This window comes from Tympanuchus pallidicinctus, unplaced genomic scaffold (assembly GCF_026119805.1).
Source record: "Tympanuchus pallidicinctus isolate F22 unplaced genomic scaffold, pur_lepc_1.0 scaffold7, whole genome shotgun sequence".
Classification (NCBI taxonomy): domain Eukaryota; kingdom Metazoa; phylum Chordata; class Aves; order Galliformes; family Phasianidae; genus Tympanuchus; species Tympanuchus pallidicinctus.
The window spans coordinates 9,834,344-9,854,057 of NW_026294791.1; the positions used below are offsets into that span (position 1 = coordinate 9,834,344).

At 48.1% G+C, this 19,714-nt stretch overlaps 1 protein-coding gene across 10 annotated transcripts in view; it reads right to left on the reverse strand.

The window, feature by feature from the left end:
- The window catches only part of PTPRF (protein tyrosine phosphatase receptor type F), a 341,929-nt gene that overhangs the window by 63,406 nt on the left and 258,809 nt on the right, over positions 1–19,714 (reverse strand). For all 10 annotated transcript variants that reach the window (XM_052666105.1, XM_052666114.1, XM_052666110.1 and 7 more), the window contains exons 7-8: positions 14,249–14,359; positions 77–346 (exon numbers count right to left, since the gene is read on the reverse strand). In XM_052666105.1, the coding sequence (XP_052522065.1) occupies positions 77–346; positions 14,249–14,359 (381 nt within the window). The remainder of the gene's footprint in view (positions 1–76; positions 347–14,248; positions 14,360–19,714) is intronic.

The window sequence follows — 19,714 nt, forward strand, 5'->3', positions numbered from 1 at the left end:
TAAGAGAGTGCAGACAGTTGGCTGTGCCCAAGAGCACTCAAGATCTTTGAAACCGAAGTACAAGGAATAACTCTACCTTTGACAGTGATCTGGGCCGTTGCTTCGATCATGCCGAGGGAAGAGATGGCCACACAGGTGTAGTTGGCAGACTGCATGATGTTGTTCAGCTCCAGCACGTTCCTGCCGACGGGCATCTCATCCTCTTTGGTCAGCTCTTCCACACCAGCCATCCACTTCACGTAGGGCATCGGGGCACCTACTGCCACGCATGTGAGGTTCACGCTCCCTCCAGGCATCACCTCATGGTTGCTCGGAGGGATTGAGAATCGAGGAGCAACACGCCGCACTGAAACAAGGAGGAGACAGCTAGTAGGGCATGGAACCAGCAGAGAGCACTCAGTTGAACCGTAGGGGTACACAAGGGGGACTCAGAAGTTTTGCCTGTCTATCCCTCAGGACAGATAAAACCGAGTGCAAAAGCTTTACACTGCTTCATCAAATTGTGCATGCTTTGCTCTCCTTCCTCGGCCACTGGAGTCTTATTAGAACTCATTATGGGATGGCTCAGTCCATTCTCTCCACACATGGCATTCTTAAATTGTATCACTAATGTGAAACATTCCTCCATTTAAATTACGTCCCTCTAATTAGAGAGCAAGCACAAATGCCAGTCACACACTCTCTCTGTGCAGGACCCACCGAAGCTCTGCAGAATGGCATTACTTGCTCCATTTATTAGCTCTAGAGTAAAGAAACCTGTCCCCTAAGCCTCACAAGGTTTGGACAGGGGCAGCAGAAAGGCTTCTTTCTGAATTAGCACGTGTGCTGCTAAATAAAATATAATTCCTTTCAAAATGTAACTCAAGTTCTACCTTGGCTCAGAAAAAACAGTCACCAGAGATGCATGACATTGTCAGGGTCTGAACAGATCACCTTGCTGGGCAGGAGAGAACTAATCTTGACAGATGTGAGTTCATATCCATTTTGACAGAAGGGAGCTGGGCTGGCAGAACCATCCCAACCTCTGTGGCAGTGCTTTGGGAGATGTATGCCTCCTTATTTCACTGTATAGCTTCTCTTCATATCAATCCCTTGCTAGGTATTTCATTGGTATTTCATTCAAGACTTATTTGTAAGCAACTCTCAGCTACAATAAAGCTCTAAAGCTGCCTGCCATATGCATTCCCGTCAGGAAACTGACACTGAGAAATGAGGCCCCTTCTCCAGGGTTAGTGTTATGGGGCTATTTAAGCAAAGGTAGAGAAACCACTGCGCTCGGTAAATCTTTTGTCTCCTCTGTGCAAGCTCACTTTGGTCTGTAGTTTAAAAAGGGAAACTGCTCATACGTGTCCTGCCCAGCACCCTGCCCTGCTGTACCCTCCTCTGCCAAAGAGTGGTCCTGAGGGAGGGCTGCTGTCTGCTGGGATGGCTCCGGAGGGGCCTTTCCCTGCTGTTTGGCTCCTCCAGTGAGGCCAGCCAAGCACTGGTGGAAGGCAGATGTGGGGCAATGCACTGCTGGCCCCAGGGGCTCAGCTCTGCCGGTTCAGACCCATCATTTCTCTGTGGATGAGGAGGCTGCCACCAGCCCTGTGAGCCGCGGAGGACGCTGTGCCACTTGCTGAGATGACTGTCCCCAAATCTAACCTCGCTAGCTCTCCCTTTGATGATTCATCCCCAAACCAACAAGCTTGCAGAAATAGACTGAAGACGAAACCCCCCACGCTAGTATGAACAACAGTGCTAAAACTTCGTGATAAATTAGACAATGCTGTCAACACTGTGTGTGTACTACACGTCTCAGTGACAAAACAGGGCTCATTAGCTCCTTCCAGCCAGGAGAAGGATACTTGCTTTTCTTGTCTTTTTTTTTTTTTTAAAAATGTCTAAATCCAAATCCAAAGTCTTGCTGGTTGTTTCTTTTAATCAATTATTAAATCTGAAATCAGTGGCTACATGAATGATTGCCAGTGAGGTGTTACCTGACTGACGGGGCAGCGCTCCCCAAATGAGACAGAACTGAAAGCGTACTCAGGTGCTACCCAGTCATGAGAATACAGAGTTAACCTGATGGACATGGCAATGGTTTAACATGATGGTGTGTATTTCCAACCAAAGCATCCCAGCATGTTTGTTAAGAGTCAGCTCTCATTTTCCAATGAATATGGTGTCGAATTATTTCAGCTGTTCAAATTCCGTCCCCATCCAAGGACCACAACCACCCCCCACCCCATGCTGTATGAACACAAAAAATAGAGCAAACTTTGAGGACAGAGACAGAGGTGGACACAGGGCGCTCGTGCACATGCACCAGGCAAGCAGGTGCCAGAGGCCATAGGAGTCAGAGAGAAAGCAGCACTACAGATGTGCAGGGACAGAGCACAGTAACTCAGTGCAGAGGTCGAGAACTGGACGCCATGCAGGAAGGCTAAAGGCCAGCTTACACTAGTAGGTTTTGTCTCCCATCCCTGAGAGACCAGAGGCAGCACAACCCACATGGGCTCTCAGAACCCTCCTGGAGACATGCTGAGTCCAGTCAGTGCAGCATCCTCCTGTACTGGCAGGAGTATGTTCAGAGGAAGGTACGGGCTCTGCGGGCCTCCCATTCTCACGGGGGGATGAATGGCAGCTTCTCACCCCAGCCAGCGCGGAGGGAGAGGGGAGATGCTGTCAGTTAGCTATAGTGAGAGCTGGCAGAGCTCACACAGCAGCTTGCAGAGCACCGTCAACACATTCCTCTGGCTCAAGCCAGTGCTTTAAGTCTCTTGCTTTTCTAACACAGGAGTCTGCTAATAATGTAAATAAGTATAACCTCTCAAACGGCGGCGTTCTTCAGAATTTCTGTCCAATTTACAAGTCAAATCTACGGGCAAGCAAAGCCCATGAAGCCACCTTAAAGGCTGCTGGAAATTTTGTTGTTCTTCATTTATTGCAGCAATGAATTTTCCCTTTTAATTAAAATTTACAATTTTATTTTTATTTTTTCATCATCTTTTTGGATCAGGATCTGAGGAGGAGGATTGGAGGCTTTGCAAGAGCAGCACAGGGAAAATTACTGTGAATATTAGAACAATTTCAACGGACAATAGCATAACTCAGAGGTTTGGTTAAACCAGCAGACTGTCAAAAGTGAGATTCGCTGACATTCACCCCAAGCACAGGCGGTGTGAGAGCTCCATGCTGCTGTGCTGTGCAGACAGTGCTCCCAGAGAAACCAAAGTGGAACCAGCGCTGTGCAACCTGAGCCTGTGCCCGGATCCCAGAGGGCAGGGAAGAAGGATGGCAAGGAGATGGGGTCCTGCTCGCTGGGGACAGTGCAGTGAGGATGGAGGGCAGCAGGCAACACATCGGCCACAAAGGTTGAGACTGAGAAGCGTTAATAATTCAGCATGCATTAACATGCACACTTCTTGCCTTGAGAGCAAAGAGCACCAATCGATTGCCTGGCTCCTTTCACCACAGGAGTGGCTGCTTTCTAAGATCTCAGGTTCCCGCTGAGAGTGACGTTACCCCCTCCCCCCTCCAGGGAGCCAGGAACCCTCTCCCTGCTGCTGTCTGCAAGGAGTGGAGGTTCTGAGCTACGGATGCCAGTGATCAAGGCTCTCAGGCTGGTGCTGTCAGCCCCTCTGGCATGCTGAGACACTGCTGGCATGCAGCAAGGAAACACAGCAGCAGCAGGAAGGCATGCCCATGCTTCTGAAACAGCATGATGCTGCTAGGGAAGGGGAAACCAAGCTGCTTCTCCCTGCTGGCTGTCTTGGCCACAGTGGAGCTGAGCAAATGACAGTGCTAACACTCCTGACTCCAGCTTGCGGAGATGCATGGCACTGCTGTCTCCCCCCTTCTGCTCCTCCTCTGACCCAAGGACAAGCCACCTGAGCTCTGCTCTAAAAGAGGGCTGGGTGAGCAGGATGATGCATGGTGCACAGTGCTCTCAGCCCAGCCACACTTCCACTTTGCCCCAAACTCCTGCTCTACTCAGCAATGCCTCCTCCAAGTTGGGAAGGAATGAATTTAAGAGATATCCTCAACCACGGTCGTAAGTCTCCACTGTTTACTCATCTACAGACACCTTTCATCTCTCCCTAGTGTCATCATTTTAAGGAAGGACTTCAAATGGAAAGGCGGTTGTTGGTGTCTCACAATCTATTGACAGAATCAACAGCAGGAGAGGAAAAATTGGAACCAGAAAAAATGCATTTACAGTCTAATCTTGTGCTCAAACAATGCTGTACTATTTATGCTCCCAATGCATCCTTGAGTGCTGACATTTTATAGACAATTTCCAAAACAGGGCCTTGCCATTTTTGGATTATATTTCAGCTATAACTTTTAGGTCTAATTATTTGTGCTGACAACCACATATAAAAGAGGATATATCATTACAGTGGTGCAGCACTGGAGACACATCAGCATTCAGCATACTGACATACTAATAGCAAAGTAGGGAAGAGCAAGATTGTGGAGCTGTGCAATTTGCATTCACTCTCTGAAATTTCTCTGATGAAAATAACACAACATTAAGGAGGAGAGTAAGAGAAAGGATCCACTGTATCAAGATAAAATAACTCGTTAATAAATAACCTTGTAGCACTCACAGAGCAATAATTAAATGCATGGGTGAGCAGTACACAGTTTTAAGTAAAGCTGAAAAAACGTAAGATGTAATTATCAGCACCAAACAAATTATAAGTACGGCAAATCCCATTGGAATATTTAGAAACTAATTTCTGTCTTCATATTAAATATTTGCGTACCTGGCTATTTTTGGTGGGGTGGGAAGGAAGGGTCGACAAAAGGAATGGGAAATTACCTGCTCCTGCTGGCTTATATCCATTCTGGGCTGCCTCCCCTCCACTGAAGCATGCAGCCAAACCATCCAGTGCCCTGTCAGAGGTTTGTTCTCCAGAGGCACCTGAGCCATCACAGCAGTGCTCCAAACACACTGAAATCTGGGAGGCTTTAGGCTTTGGTTTTAATTTCCTTCCTTTTCCTCCTTGCTCTCATTTTCCATCGTTGTCTTGGACCCAGGTAATTTTATCCTCCGTGAAATCTATTTTTAGTTGGTAAACAACAAGGGCCCTATGTCTCTGTACAATCTAAATGAGAGCACGTTCCAGGCAGAGTGAAGGCAGCGTAGTGGAACAACTGCTATGACAACTTGTTAAAACTTGTTCCAGTGATGATTATAAGATCAACTCACACAGCTGCCTGATGGCGCATGTGTGGGGAGCCAGGGAGTCCCACCGTGCTACCCAGGAGCAACCCTGGGACACCGTGCTACCCAGGAGCAACCCTGGGCCATCTGAGCATCTCTCTCTTTTCCAGCACGTGCAGATGGATCCACATGGCACCTCAGTGAGGGAGATATCTCTTGAGGTCCTCTGCAGGCCACCAAAGGCCTCCCTGGGCCATCCCAGAACGGCTGAGGCCACTCCTGAGTTCCCTGCTCACCTACCAACAATAGCAAGACCCAACCCCAGGGATGAGAAGACAGGAAACACTGCCCTGGCACCACACATGCAAAGGACCTTGGCCAACACAGAGAGCTAGGAGCTGGCCACCACCCGCGTGGGGACAGCAGGAGGGCAGCTGGAGGAGCAGGTCCTTCTCCAGCTGAGACCAAAGCCAAGTTTTACTCCCTCTGAGAAAGTCAAAACTCTTAAAGCCACATGAGGAACTGAGGGACCTGCTCCCCCTAGAACTTGTGAAGGGCTGGAGCTACTCTGACTTCCAAAGTCTGCTCATGATCTCTGGCCAGAAAGCAGCAGCAGTTTAGAGGTATTAGGTAGGCACTTAGCAGAGGTAGTGGGTTAGAGAAGGACCCCACATACAGCAGCATGCACTTACTCCCACCCTACCTTTGAAAAAAAACATCCTGGCTGGTATTTGCATGGAAAATGTATTCTGTGCATTTTAAAACTCAAGCAACAAAGACATGCAAGCAACGTATCAATGCCATCACCAGAGTCACAGCAAACAGTAAGCAGATTTCATCGGGCACACTGTGGCCGTGCCTGGAAGGGAGCCAGAGTCTGCAGGGCCCCCTCCCCTTTTGGGGATGGCTCTCCTCTCCCTACTGGAAAAGTCCCATCTGACGTGGCGTACTGTAGGTGGATAAGAAGTGAAAAGGACCAACCTTCTCGCTGATCTGAGAGATGAAAGTTTGTTTTGTTTGATGGCAGAGTGCGATGAAGATGAGGAGGGAATAAAAAAAGACAAGGAAAAACACAGAGAGTAAAAACAGGCCAAGCTTCATCTGTCCGCACACCACTGAAACGACAAGACAAGACTACAGAGGTCAGCCACGACTTCCCACCGTGCACACAGGCCGCTCTGTGCCAGGGACAGGAGCGAGCCACTCCTGCACCGCTCTGGCCCGGAGCAGGGCCAGCCCCGGTGCCCCACTGCCAGCCCCGGGCGGAGGGACCCACGCTTACTCACATGGAGGGAGCTTCGGGGCGGCCCCGCGCTGGGCCAGGTGCTGGAAGCACAGACACGTGCAAAACACACACAGCAAGGGACTCCAGCCATCACACGGACGGACACGCTCCCATGCACCCACTCCGGCTATCAAGATGATGGCAAAGGCACTTTAAACCCGTTGACCACACACTAGGAAAAGCATGTCGATCCGAATTGTATCAAGTGTGAAAGAAAAACTCCAAGTGGTGGATGGAAAATCTTCTACCGTGAAGAGCTGCTCCCGCTCTCCAAACAAAGAGCTACACGTAGCAGAGAGATATTAGGCAAGTTACAGGCATGCGCAGGCTCGGCTGGGCTCACTTTTGGGAGAGCCTCATTGGTACCCTTTGCTGCGAGTGAGAGACAGACAAGAAATCAGGACAAAGACACCCAGAGAGAATTGAGCAGATCCCAGATTTTGTTCCTGCGGGAGAGACAGTAGAAGGTTAGTTGCATTTTCCTCATCGACAAGGGAGATCTTATTTCTTTAGCAGGAGTGACCTCACTCCAACTATGGATCTATGGCTTATCAGTTGTAATTGAACCCTCGCTGAGAGAATACAGAAGTGGATTTGATAGTTAAAGACTGCTTATGAGTCACATTTCTGATGGGAGAAGGAGGAGGTGGGGGGAGGAATTTGCTTTCCAGCAGAAACGCTGCAAATGAGAGAACAGCATGTGGCATCATACAGTGCACAGGACAGTCAGCCATTTCCTGCGATTAGAGGACAAGATTTTAACCAACACTGACACGGTACAGACCAGGCAACAAAGTGCCAATAACAGCTACAAGCGTGGCCTGTGAAGTGCAACGGAGCTTGGAAGAGAACAGCAGAACAGTTGTTTTGATTGCTTCAAGCCAGGGGGACCAACCTGCTGCGCTCACTGGGACTGCGTGACTGAAGGGTGAGAGGCTGACTGAGGGCATGAGCCCAGGGAATGGTGCTCCAGCAGCCGTGGAACTGGCAGCCCCACCAGAAGGATGTCCATGCTACGGGTGCTGCTGCCCCAGGGAGCCCGGTGGGACCGCCCTGCTCAGCACACACAGCTCCAGCTTGCCCAGCGTGTTGACACTTGAGCTTAGAGTTGGAAAGGCGAGGAGACACATGTGAAACACACTAATTCAAACAGATTACTTTCCGGTCTGTCAAACTGGAACGGGCTTGGGGCCTGCTATTCGTCACTAATTGCCGGATTATCTCTTAATCTCTAATTATATTTGTGGCTTATGGGGAATAAAAGCCAGTAACAGGGCATTTTGGAGCAGCTGTAAGGAGAAAGGAAACACCTGGGCAGAAAGTTCTCGCTCCATTCCCTTCACTTTATGCTTAAGCAGCTGCTGCTTTATCTCAGATGAACCTGATAAATGGTAAATCGAAAGTTTCGTCTCCTTACAGATCCCATTCACATTCTGTCTTATCTCCAGTTCTCCATCCATGTCATTCCTAAGCTAAAAGGCATGTTTTACCAGGCTGTTGGTCCTTTTGTTGGTGGTGTCTATTTCTTTCCCTTTCTTCCTTTCCCCAACAAACAAAGGGCTCTGAGCAGTGACAGCAAGAGGCACCTGCCCCTCACGTGGGCATGGTGGAGGGTTAAGGCTCGAATTGCCCCCCTAGCCCACCCTGCTCACAAACCTGGGCTGCCTGGCTCATCACCCAAACACACAGGTTTGCATGAGGCAAAGCAAGCGATGGCATAGCAGAAGTGCCAACAGAGGATAGGCTGCCCCAGAAGGTGAAAGCAGCACAGCAGCAAGGAGCGAGGCTGTGTCAGAGACATGTCTGCCAGTCCTGACTGTCAGGTGGCTCCAGTGCTCTGCAGACAGAAATCCTCACGCTGATTGCCTTTGGCTTTTACTGGGCTGCAGACACGCTCATTTTCTGCAGCAGCAGCAATACTCTAACCACAGCTGCTCATTGCAGAAAGAATAAGCTTGGGCTTATGGGGAGCTTTGCTTTGTGAATTCTCGGGCATCAGCTCCCTGAAACAAGGCAGGGGCTATGGCCAGGTTGTGAATGCACAAGTCAGAGTTTAGATAGCTAGCCCAAACAAAGGAACACGTTTCTAAAGCTTTTCAGAAGGGGAAACTAATACTTTCCTGAAGGCAACAAGAAAGTTCATTATCTCAATTGGCTCTGCAATTCTGCTGGGAGCTGACAGCATCTGCCCTGTGCTGAAATCCCTCTGGTGCTATGCAAGATGCTAATATAAAGGCAAACCCAGCCACTCTGGAATCCAAAAGACATAGAGGTGAACAAAAACCCAGAGGGGGATGAACCTGTTCCTGCTTATCGCTAAACGCACATCTTGTGTCTCAAGGACTCCACATAAATCAGATTTTATTTTTTACAGCTTTTAAAGGTCTAGAGGAATAAAAGGACAGATTGCCTTTTTTTACGCCAGATTACATGAGAATAAGACAACCTCCCATTACACACAATAACAATGTGCTCCTGCCACAGTGATGAGTATATTCCATTCCGGAGACAGACAGGATGCTCAGGTCGCCCAAACATCCCTTGCCATTCAGAGCGCACACACATGCACCATGAATTCAATTAAGAGCAGAAAATCTCAGAGCACCAGAGATGGATCTCCTAACCCTCTGTGCAAGGGGATATGAAAGGGGAGGGGGTGGACATTGAGTCGGCACAGACACGCAGACCTAATTGTTCCACAGATGTCTATGCAGACCATGCAGTAAGGAGGGGGAAACAGGCTTCCAAATCCATTTCTGTATTGTGCTGTCAGGCACCGAGCCACCAGCAAGTCTTCTTCTGTTTTCCATAAAGGTCATTTTACAAATAATTAGGCTTGAGCCTTGCATTTCACTGTTAACCACCGAAAGACTTTGCAAGGAATAAAGATGCCTCTGCCTGAAGTGCAGCTGCTATGACTTTGATGAGAGCAGTAGCTTCAGCGAGGAGCAGTGCCCAGAGATAGAAGAGTTAAAAATACTGAGATCCCATAAAAAGGAGCACGCTTTCTTCATTGAGGGGTCATTGCTCTGCGTCAGATGGCTCTGTCATAGTATCACCTTGAGGTCAGGGCTGCACAGAGAATACACACGGAGATCACAGCCCTTCAGACCCATGGCCCTTCCCAGCCACACGCCAGTAGCTTAGGGGTGGTTGCTCTGTGACCGCTGGTGCAGACTGATTTGCTTTCTGATGGTGCAGGGCAGAGGCTGTCCGAAGCAGCAGTCTGGGTCATCCGGGTGGATTCAGCTTGTCACCAGGTGTCCCCTCGCTGGTCCTACTCCTCACTGCTGGCTGCTGGGCCCTGGAGCTCCAGCAGTGCCTCTCACTCCTCAGGGACTGTCATCCATCTGAGCTGATAGGGTGGCTTAGCAGAGCTCTGCCAGGAGGGCAGGGCAGGGAATAAATGTGTTCTGTTACCCAGCCACTTCTCAGGCATCTCCAGCTCTGCTCTCACCACCACTCTCAGCTTTTATTCTTCCAGCAATACCCTCAAGCTTTGACTGCCGTTGCTATTTTAGCTGTTATGATATTACATAAGCACAAAATGTCCTTTTTGAAGGCTCCAAGTCTTGTTGCTCCAGGCCAGTGTCAGTCATTCAGAATTATTATTTACACAAGGTCCCCTCTGCAGCAAGCATCACACAGCTGCAAGTGGCCATCTCAGTGAGCTCCTGGTGCAGAACCCTGCCGAGGGCAGAGAACCACTGCTGGGGACGGAGCTGCAGCCCTTGGCTCGTGTTGGGTGACGGCTCCTCAGTGAAAACTGGAGAATCAAACTTCAGACTCCAACACGTTTCCCTGCTGCCACATGAGATACCAGCCTGGCCCTTCAAAAGGCTGATTGAGAAAGCACAGATTTTTGTAGTAAAACCATTTCTATTTATGGCAATCTCATATACTGCTTTGTGATCTGGGGACTGAGGAGACACTTCAGTTTTAAATTGTCTTTTCTTTACAAGCAGCTGTGCAGCTGCCTTGGAGGCTGGAAAGCAGCATCTAGAAGTGAAAACTGGGAAACAACTTTCTTGTTTAAGTATGTGGTCACTACTCCTGTAAGGACTATTCTAATAGCAGATACTGCTCACTGTTGTATGCTTGCATGCAAGGTTGGGGAACACAGCTTGCAAACTCCACAGAGTTTTGTATGGTTTTTCTTACACACAGTCCTTCAGCTCATCTCCTTCACTGAACAAACAATAACGCCACAGACAGAGAAAGTGAAGGGCAGAAAAAAACCTTTCATATGGGAAAAGAGATCCACAGAGGCCACTGCCTTCACAGGAATGTCACAGGGCCAGGCCTTAAGCTGAAAACACTCCTCTTTGTGCAGATGTCCCTGAAGACGAAGGCAAACGAAGAGTGAAATGTATTCAGAAAAACCCAATGGCCCACATGAATCGGTGGCATTATTCTTTACTCCCAGCGACCACAATGAGATGACACTACCTTTTCTCCATGCAAGGCCCACTCTCCCTTCCACACTTAAATCAATTTCTTGTATGTCTTGAATCAACTTCTAGGATTTTTGCTGCTAAATTAGACAGTAAGCTCTGTGGATTAGAGGAATCATCTTCCATATGTTTCTATTCCCTTCTGCTCTCCCTGCAGCACCATCAGTCCCAAATCTAATCACTGTTATGAGATACTGTGGTACATGTAGCCACGGACCACCACTGGATTAGTGCTTCTTTGTAGAGGGAAAAACATCCACGGCAAGCATGCTTGTGCTGGCAGGGCAGGCTGGGAACACGTCGCTGCCCTTCCACAGACAGCCACTGTGGCCTGGCATGCTCTCTGCCCTTGGCTTTCATTCTGTCCTTGCTCCTCCAATGTTTCCTTCTACCCTGCATGCCTGGGGCTGCAGGGCAGCAGCAGGAAGGAGCCCACTCCCAGTGCTGCTCCCAGCCCCGTCCCCACTCTGCAGCAGCAGATAGACCTGTCAGTCCCGAAACAGGCAGCTTCTGAAGGTTGCTTTCCAGCACACTTAGTAAGATGAAAATAATAGCTTCAAGGAAAATGCATCCATTTTCCTTTACAAATCCCTGGTGTGGAAATGTTTTAACTTTTAATGAAGTCCATCTGTGCAGAAGTGCTGGCTCTGAAGGATTCACAGAGACGAGGTGCTGGTGTACCCGGCTCCTTCCTCCTCCTGTTCTTTCATTGATACAGGAAGCCCTGAGCGGTGCCTGGATGCTCCTTCTACGCCACCAGAATCTTCCTTTGTTAGTGTGAAAAGTATGATAAAGATGCTAATGTGCTTTCCAGCTCAGCACACCCACAAAGGATTACCTGGGAGGCTCGGAAAGGGGAGGACACGATCAAAAACACAAACCCCAAGAGTCAAAGAGACAAACAAACATTTGAACTATTAATAAAACAAGAGGCTGTAAAGGAGAGTGGGTACAAGTGCTCCTGAGAATTACAGAGGGTGGAAATTAGTGTTGCTGCTCAGACCTGCAGAGCAACGCGCTCAGCCTTGCTTTCCCAGAAAGTGCCCAACTTCCTGGGTATTGGCCACAATGAGGTCAATCATTACGAAACCACTGGGTGGTGGTGGTGCAGCAGACGCACTTAATTTCCGCTGTAATTTAGCATTAATTAATGTCTTCTGCAGTCAAGTTGCAGGCACTTCCTAAAGGCTCTACTGGATGTCACCGATCCTTCTAATGACAACGCTGTAGGACTATCACAAGAGAAAAAGACACCAAGGGTTCTTTATTCTACATCCCAGATGTCAGAAAGGAAGGTATTTCCATTTTCCCCTTTCTCGTTAAAGAAATAAAACACCCTGTTGACTTGACTAACTTTTTGCAGTCATTAGCTGTCAGAGCAACGACAGGGTATTTTCTGTACAACATTAGCTATCATAAACTGTAAGCACAAGATGTAAGCATAAATACTACCTAGGCCCCAGCACGCACAGAATTTCATGCAATAGTAATTTATGGGGTACCCGGTCTTAAATATACAGCAGAGCTTTATCAGGATCACACAGGCTAGAGACTGACATTGTAAAGATTATGTGCAATAAAAAAGCTTGTTCCAGAAATTTATGTGTAAGAAAATGGTGGTTAACAGCGAGGCATATGTCTAAGAACATGCTCTCCAGTGAATGTCAGGATCCTCTCCCATGTGCCAGCCACCCAAGGCCCATGCTCAGCCCAACATGGACAGGTGAACCTTGCTGAGCAGCGACTCAGGTGTAAGACTCAGTACATCCCTCAGACTTACAGGACTCACTTGCTAAACGAAGAGCATTCGTTAGTAAGAAATCAGAACACTGCAAGAGGAGCTTTTTCTATTCCTTGAAGTTGCCGTGCCTATTTCCAGCCACACTGCTCTAGGAAACACAGCACCAAGAATCTGAGTGTGCCACAGGAAGCAAACCATCCCCAAACGCTGCAGACGAACGCTGGCTACCCACACAGACCTACGCAACAACAGCCAACATGGTAGACAGGATCCTTTCCCTCAGAGTGCAAAGGGACAATCTGGGATGAGTTTTAGCACAGCTTGCCTGAAAAATGAACATGGAAGAATAGAGGGAGTTTAAAATCATACGCAATTACATTGTGAGAGTGAAATGAATGATTCCACTGCACAGACACAGCTTCATCTTCTGAATATGTTTAACTGGATCCTTCAGTCTTCCAAAGACTCCCATAATCCAAATTAGGCTGCAAAACAGAAAAGCAGTCCCCCAGAACAAGCAAAGACAACAATGCCAGAAGACACCCTTAGAAGCAAAGAGAAGAAAACACACATCATGTGAAGACTTGTTCACGCTCATGTCCTCTTCCCATACCAACCAATGCGTTGGTTTTTGTATTGTATTTTCTTTCTTCAAAACAGAGAGAGGAAGAAATGAAGATGAGATTTTATTATTAGACAGTTGGTTTACTATGTGAAAACAAAATCTGTTTCTAACTTCCTAGCAAATAATGCTTGCACCTGCACAAGAACCTTCTTTCTCTCCTTGGGAAAATCCATAACCACACTTGTCAGGGGTTCCTAACCAGTGGCTCTAGTTATACAGAGCTTCATATGAAGCAGCATTTTTTTCTTGCTGAAATTAACAGACAGGGTACAGAAGATCTTAGCCTTTGCCTTTTTCCGGGCTAACTCAAAACAGCTTCTATGTAGAAAAAGAGAACTGGCAAGAGACCATCCTGGTGTAAAAGCTAGTTTTTCTGGCGTGCTGAAAATATTTTTGAATTGGCAACGTAGCATAATGATTAGAAAATCACTTTACATGAATTGCAGCTAATTTCCAGCAGGTTCCCAGTGTGAGCCATTAATACCCAGAGGCTTAATCGTTGATGCATATAAGATGGATTAGGGCAACTCCAAAAAGCTGTTCAGTTTTTAAAGATACATATTCCAAAGCAGAGGCCTAAGTACCAGCTCACCTGTAGCTGGTGCATCAGAGCATGACCGGCTTTATACGACTGCACCAGAGGTTACTTTGTACTTAAGAGGATTAAGCATCCCTCGCTCCCAATTAAAATAGCTGTGACACAAAGTTTAGGAGTTCAAGGGACAAAGAAATTCCAGTTCTGCCCATATTTTAGCATTTTACAGAACACCGTGCAAACAGCAGAAAGAGATTTCCAGTAAACACAAGTCAAACCCAACATGGATGGACGATACCCTTGAGCTCGATTCACCATTTTGTGGAGCAAATGGTCACATCACGCAATCCACAAAGTGTGACGGTGGCAGTAAGAGGGAACACACTCCTCTGTTGAAAGCTCCAGAACTCTTTGGGCAGGAGAGAAACCTCCTTGGGTGGAAGCTGCTCTTACCTCGAACATACAGGTTGGCTGGGGCAGAATAACGGGTTCCTGCGCTGTTGGTTGCAACACATTCATATTTGCCTTGGTCCGACTCCTCGCTGTTCTCTATTTGCAGAGCTCCTGCACACAAACAAGATGACACAGACAATTCAGGTTATGGTAAACCTGGTAATTGAACAGACAACCTCAGAAAAGGAAGGCCGTGCCCCACGCTTTTTAAGTATCTTCCTGGATAAATATATTGTGATGTTGTTCCCTGGACCCACAGGGTACCAGCATACAGCCACAAGGTACCCAGTCTGCTGTTAGAAGCTTGTGAAATCAATTATTGTTACTCTGTTTTTAATGCACAGCTACTGATGCATTTCCAACCACCCCAACTGCTTGTTTTCATTGCTGCAATAAAGGAAGAAAACATACACATGCACACATATTAATTACAGCTTAGTATAGGACTGCCATCTAATAAGAGGACCTTTAATAAGCCTTTAATCAAAACAGCCAAACACAAAGCCCACTAACTGTAGCTGTTTGTTTCTTATCTGATGCACATAAAGCCTAGGAAATGCTCAACAAATTGCTACCTCCTTGCAGAAGCTGGCAGAGTCCCATCTCCCCACCCCTCCTCCCAGCCAATATCCCCTTTTGAGAAGAAAACACTGCCTTTCGTCAGCCTTCTCTCTGCCAGTGATCTCCTTGTCCTTTCAGATTGGATTATACTTGATATAAAACGATTAGAAACTCAGTTTAAGACATCAGATAAAGACACCAACACAATACACCCATTTTTCCAGCATGGTGCTGGTACGACAGCCAGCCTCCCTTCATCCTAGCAGCTCCTCCAGCCTTGAGCCAGGAACATTTGCTTAGGCCAGCCTTCAGATTCCTCGGGACCTGATCCTACCCCTGAAATGGCAGACACACTCAGGGCGCATGAAATAATTGCAGTAATTGTCAGAGCACACAGTAGCAACTTACATGAGGAATCCGTGCAGTGACCATGACGGGTGATGACGTTTTGCAGATGACTGCAAAACTGATCGCACCAAACTCCCCTAGTGGGGCTCCATACACGGGCTGAAAGAGGGGGGTGAAGAGAAGGAAAGAAGCAGGACTCTATGACAACAAGCTGGCATGGCAGGAGCCCATGGCCAGCGCTCTGCCTGCTTCCCCCAGGCAGTATGGCAGCAATTAAAGGCCTCCAAGTGCCTGGAAGAAGGGAACTCTGCTCACAAGCCATATACCCAACTAAAAGAGAGCATTAACCCCTTTGCTTGTAAGGATTTGAACTCATTTCTGCCTGCCACGGTTCAAAATGACCACTGAGAGCAGCACGGAGAATAGCTGGAGAAATTGCCTTCCCCTTCTTGCTGGTTCAAGCTGCAGAGGTCAAACTCAGTTTTTCATATCATCAGAACAGAAGAAAAACTAATGTGAATCAACCACTGCCACCTACATTATTTAGAAGGATAAATTGAGACTGTAGCATGTCTATATGTCATTGGGAAAAATGAACTTCCCTGGGTTCTGCCATATAATAAAAATGATGTACAGAGCCCTCCCTATTGTTGCATTAGTGCTGGAAATGAGGCTTCAGCTAGACACAGAAAGCCTGTTTGCAGGACCCTTTCCACCTACCATCAAAAGCAGCTGCCAGCTTCCCCCAGCCCTGGCACTCTCTGGACACCCACAGCCCAAAGCCTACAGAGCTCTCCTGCTTAATTCGGGGAGAACAGTGAATTTCTACATGTTGCCTGTGAAAAACATCTCCAAGCAGACAGAAGCATGACAGGCAGTGGAGCAGGAGCAAGCTTCCCAACGCTGACAAGATACAGAGAATCAAGAGAATCTAGAAATGGAAAAGACCTATTAGGTTATCTTGTGCATCCCTGGGGGCCAGGGCAGCATTGCTCCCTGTTGTAAATGTACTTGTGTTCTGTCCAATCCCATTTTAAATGCGCCGAGTGATAGGTCTTTCACCACTTCCTCAAGGAATTCATGCCACAGACTGGTTATGCTCTCTGTCAGGATGATTTTCCTGGAGCTCACCACATATTATCCCCTTCCTAATTTCTGCTCATTACTATGGGCACACATGTGCTGCACAGTTCATTTTCTGTGCCCACATCGGGCTGGCAGGAGCTGTATGCTGCAAAACAAAACAAACTTTAAAATCAAAGCCCGGATGTCATCATGCTGACCAACAGGCTCCTTCTGGGAGAGGCTGCAGCTCTCATCCCTGGGCTGAAAGCAGCTTCAGGAGCAGGAGGCAGTGCCTGCCAAGAAAAGAGTAAGACCCTCAGGTAACTGCAGGCAGACACACCGAGCCGTAGGTCCCTTTCAGGTCCCTTTCAGCCATCGAATGCACATCACTGGTATTTATATCCTTTAAACATATGCGATCCTGTGATCACCGTGCCTCTTAAATGCCAGTTAGTCATCCTATTCTTTATCTCTAGGGACCTCAACAGCAGTGCTGGAGGGAGAAGAGCAAAACATAAAGAGGATGAAGAAAATGAAGACAGAGCTGAGTTACATGAAATTATTGCCTGTCAGCTCTGCAGCCAGAGCAGACTGCTTTCTGGAATCATACTGTAAACGTGTAACATATAACTGTCTACGAATGTTCAGGGACATCAGGCAAGGAATTCTGGCTTTGTGTTGGTACAGACTTCAAACTGTGGCATGTCAGGAGACAACCCAGAGAGCAGGAAGGGAACCTCTCAACTGAACCAGAAAAGAAGCAGTTAACATGATAAATCATCATTAGACAAACATAAAGAGCCCTCAGCTCAGCTAACAGCACAAAGGGGAAGAATCACAACACGCCGATGGCAGTCAGTGGGACTAAAGGGGTTGTTGTCTTGAAGAACAGCCTACAGCTGAGTGATGAATACAGGAGAGCACAGTGTGTCTCAGGATACAGAGATTTCTGAACGAAGTTAAGAAGCTCAGACATGGCTGGGATCAGCAAACTGGAGACACTAAATGCATCTGAGCCCTGTGAAAAGTCTGCAAGTGTAAAATGCTGCAGGCTGGTCGTGTCATCCCTGAGAAGGGCAATAGCTTCACCTCTCGCAGAATTCAAACCTAGGCTGGACAAGGCATGAGGATCCACAGACAAGGAAGAACCAAATCCTGAGCAGCTCCTGTCTCAGTAGTTCATGGAAGCTACATCCAAAGACCTTCAACAGTGTACGGAGATCTTTGATTTCAAGAATTGCAAAGGACTGGGGATGTAGAGACCTGATTTCTATTCCTAGCTCTGCCAGCATCTCCTCTTACAGTCCTCTGTGACTTTGCCAACCAGGGCTAGGCAGGCTGATTTACTTATATTCATTACTTGGGTTTTATGCTGTGCAAGTTGCTGAATAAGGTCTTGTTCACACAGGATGTCACTGCAGACTTCTCGTCTGGTCTCCTCGAGTGCTCGGGTGCCAGGTGCTTTCTCATTTGCCTGACATGCAGTTAGATAGCACAGCTCCAGCAGATGCACGAGGACCATCTACCATCGGGATGCACACAGGTGTACAGAGAGCAGCAGAGAACAGAACAGCTGGTTAGAGAGCTTGTGGGGCTCTGCACACATCAGAGCAAAACCTCTCCCTGCAGAGCAGCACCCAACCTCCGCAGCTCTCCAGCTGCAGCAGGGCCCAGCAGAAGAGGGGCAGCCATCCCTCATCGCACTGTCACCTCACGTCAGTCTCACTCGTGGCTCAGATCTGCTCCCGATAACACATCTCAGCTTATCAGAGAGCTGTCCGCTCCCGAGGAAAACCCCTGGCTGCTCTCCAGTGCCAGGGAAAATGGTGACAAGGCAGAGCTTCCTGGGGCTGAGGCAGGAGCAGGCTCTGTTGACTGACAACCATCCCTTGTAGGTCCTTTACTTCATGCTGCTATCTCTCTGCCAGTGCCAGTCTCCTCTCCCAGCTTTTTCTTTTGCTCTTTAAACTCGGGCACAGACAGCATCCCCATTTGCAGCTTTCCGAGATACTTATCTATTCAAATATATTTGTGCTCAGGCAGAGTCATTAGTTGCAATGACAGTGCTTAAAAGAAGCATTTAAAAAGTGCACTGCACAGAGCATGGGGAAGGCAGATCCTGATAAGGGCCACTTCTTGGCAGCGCTGGGTGCTGCTGCACCACGGAGGGCTTGTCACTCTCCTCTATGTGACAAAGCAAATGGAAAAGCTCCAAGCTGCCATATAAATTGATTTCTCTGAAATCCTGCTCCATAGCTCATCAAGAGCAGAACACAAACACCCAGAGAGTGCAGCATGGAGCAGAACGTGGAAGCTCCGAGACACTGCTCTGCATCCATTGCAGTGGGAGCTCTGTCCTGGCAGCAGGAGCTGCTCTGTTACTCTAATGGGGTACTTGCTCAAGGACAATGAATGATCTTTTGCCCCGTTATAAAATTAGACATGGAATGAAAGGAGGCAGAGGAACCAGTCTGCTGTCACAGAAGCCCTTGTGATGCAGGTGTTAATGAAGACAGTGGTGCAACCAGGGCCCTTACCCCCAGGCAGGTGGGAACAGGCACAACATGCCTATCCTGCATGCTAGAGCACATGGCTGTCTATCCCAAACCGACACTGGCTATCTTGCAGCAGCATTCTTAGCCACCCTTTCAGCCACTGCTCAGGGCTCCAATCCCTCTTCTGCTGAAAACTCCCTCCCACAGAACAACCCTCCTAATAAAATCCAAGGAGCTGCAGAGCAGAGCCAGAGCCAAGGCCAGCTGAGACAAGAACTCTAAGTGTGAACACAGTGGGAAAAGGGACAATATGAGAGCCCTGACAGCCAAGGGGCTGCAGTGTGACACCCCGGCTACTGACCATGACAACAAACATTTGCTTTGGGAGCTGTGAAAAGCTGAAGGACACCAAAACCACACAAGAGCCACTAATAATGGAAATAAGCATTTCCCATATTCATTTGTCGTCATTTGTAACAGCAGCACCTCCCAGCTGTTACAGAGGAATGAATGCACTACACCTCCACTAGCCATCAGCAGCACCACTTACATAACCAAACACACAACAGATGTATTTTTGTTGTTAGTGTTCATTATGTTCATTATGCCTGAGAGGCCTGTGATAGGCAGGCAAGGGGCCTCTTCTGGATGGCAATGCTGGTGAGAAATCGCTCTCCTGTGCTCCAGAGGCAGCTGCTGGTGGCACCTGACCACCGCCACTAAGCACGACTCGGGCAGAGGGAGGGAGAGAACTCAGTGTGCTCTGCAGCACATCGGTCTCCTTTTCAGACAGAGGAGCTGCAGGATGCTCTGATCTCTCATCAGCAGGTAAAGGAGATCTCAGGGGACTCCGCATCAGAAGCAAAGCCACAGCACTGTCAAACGCACAGTGTTACCTGTGTGTGTTTCTAAAGGGACATGAGTCAATCTGACAGCCAGAAACGTGGCATGACAAACCTTTCCAGCCCTATCCCACCCAGCCGCCCCTCTGACACTG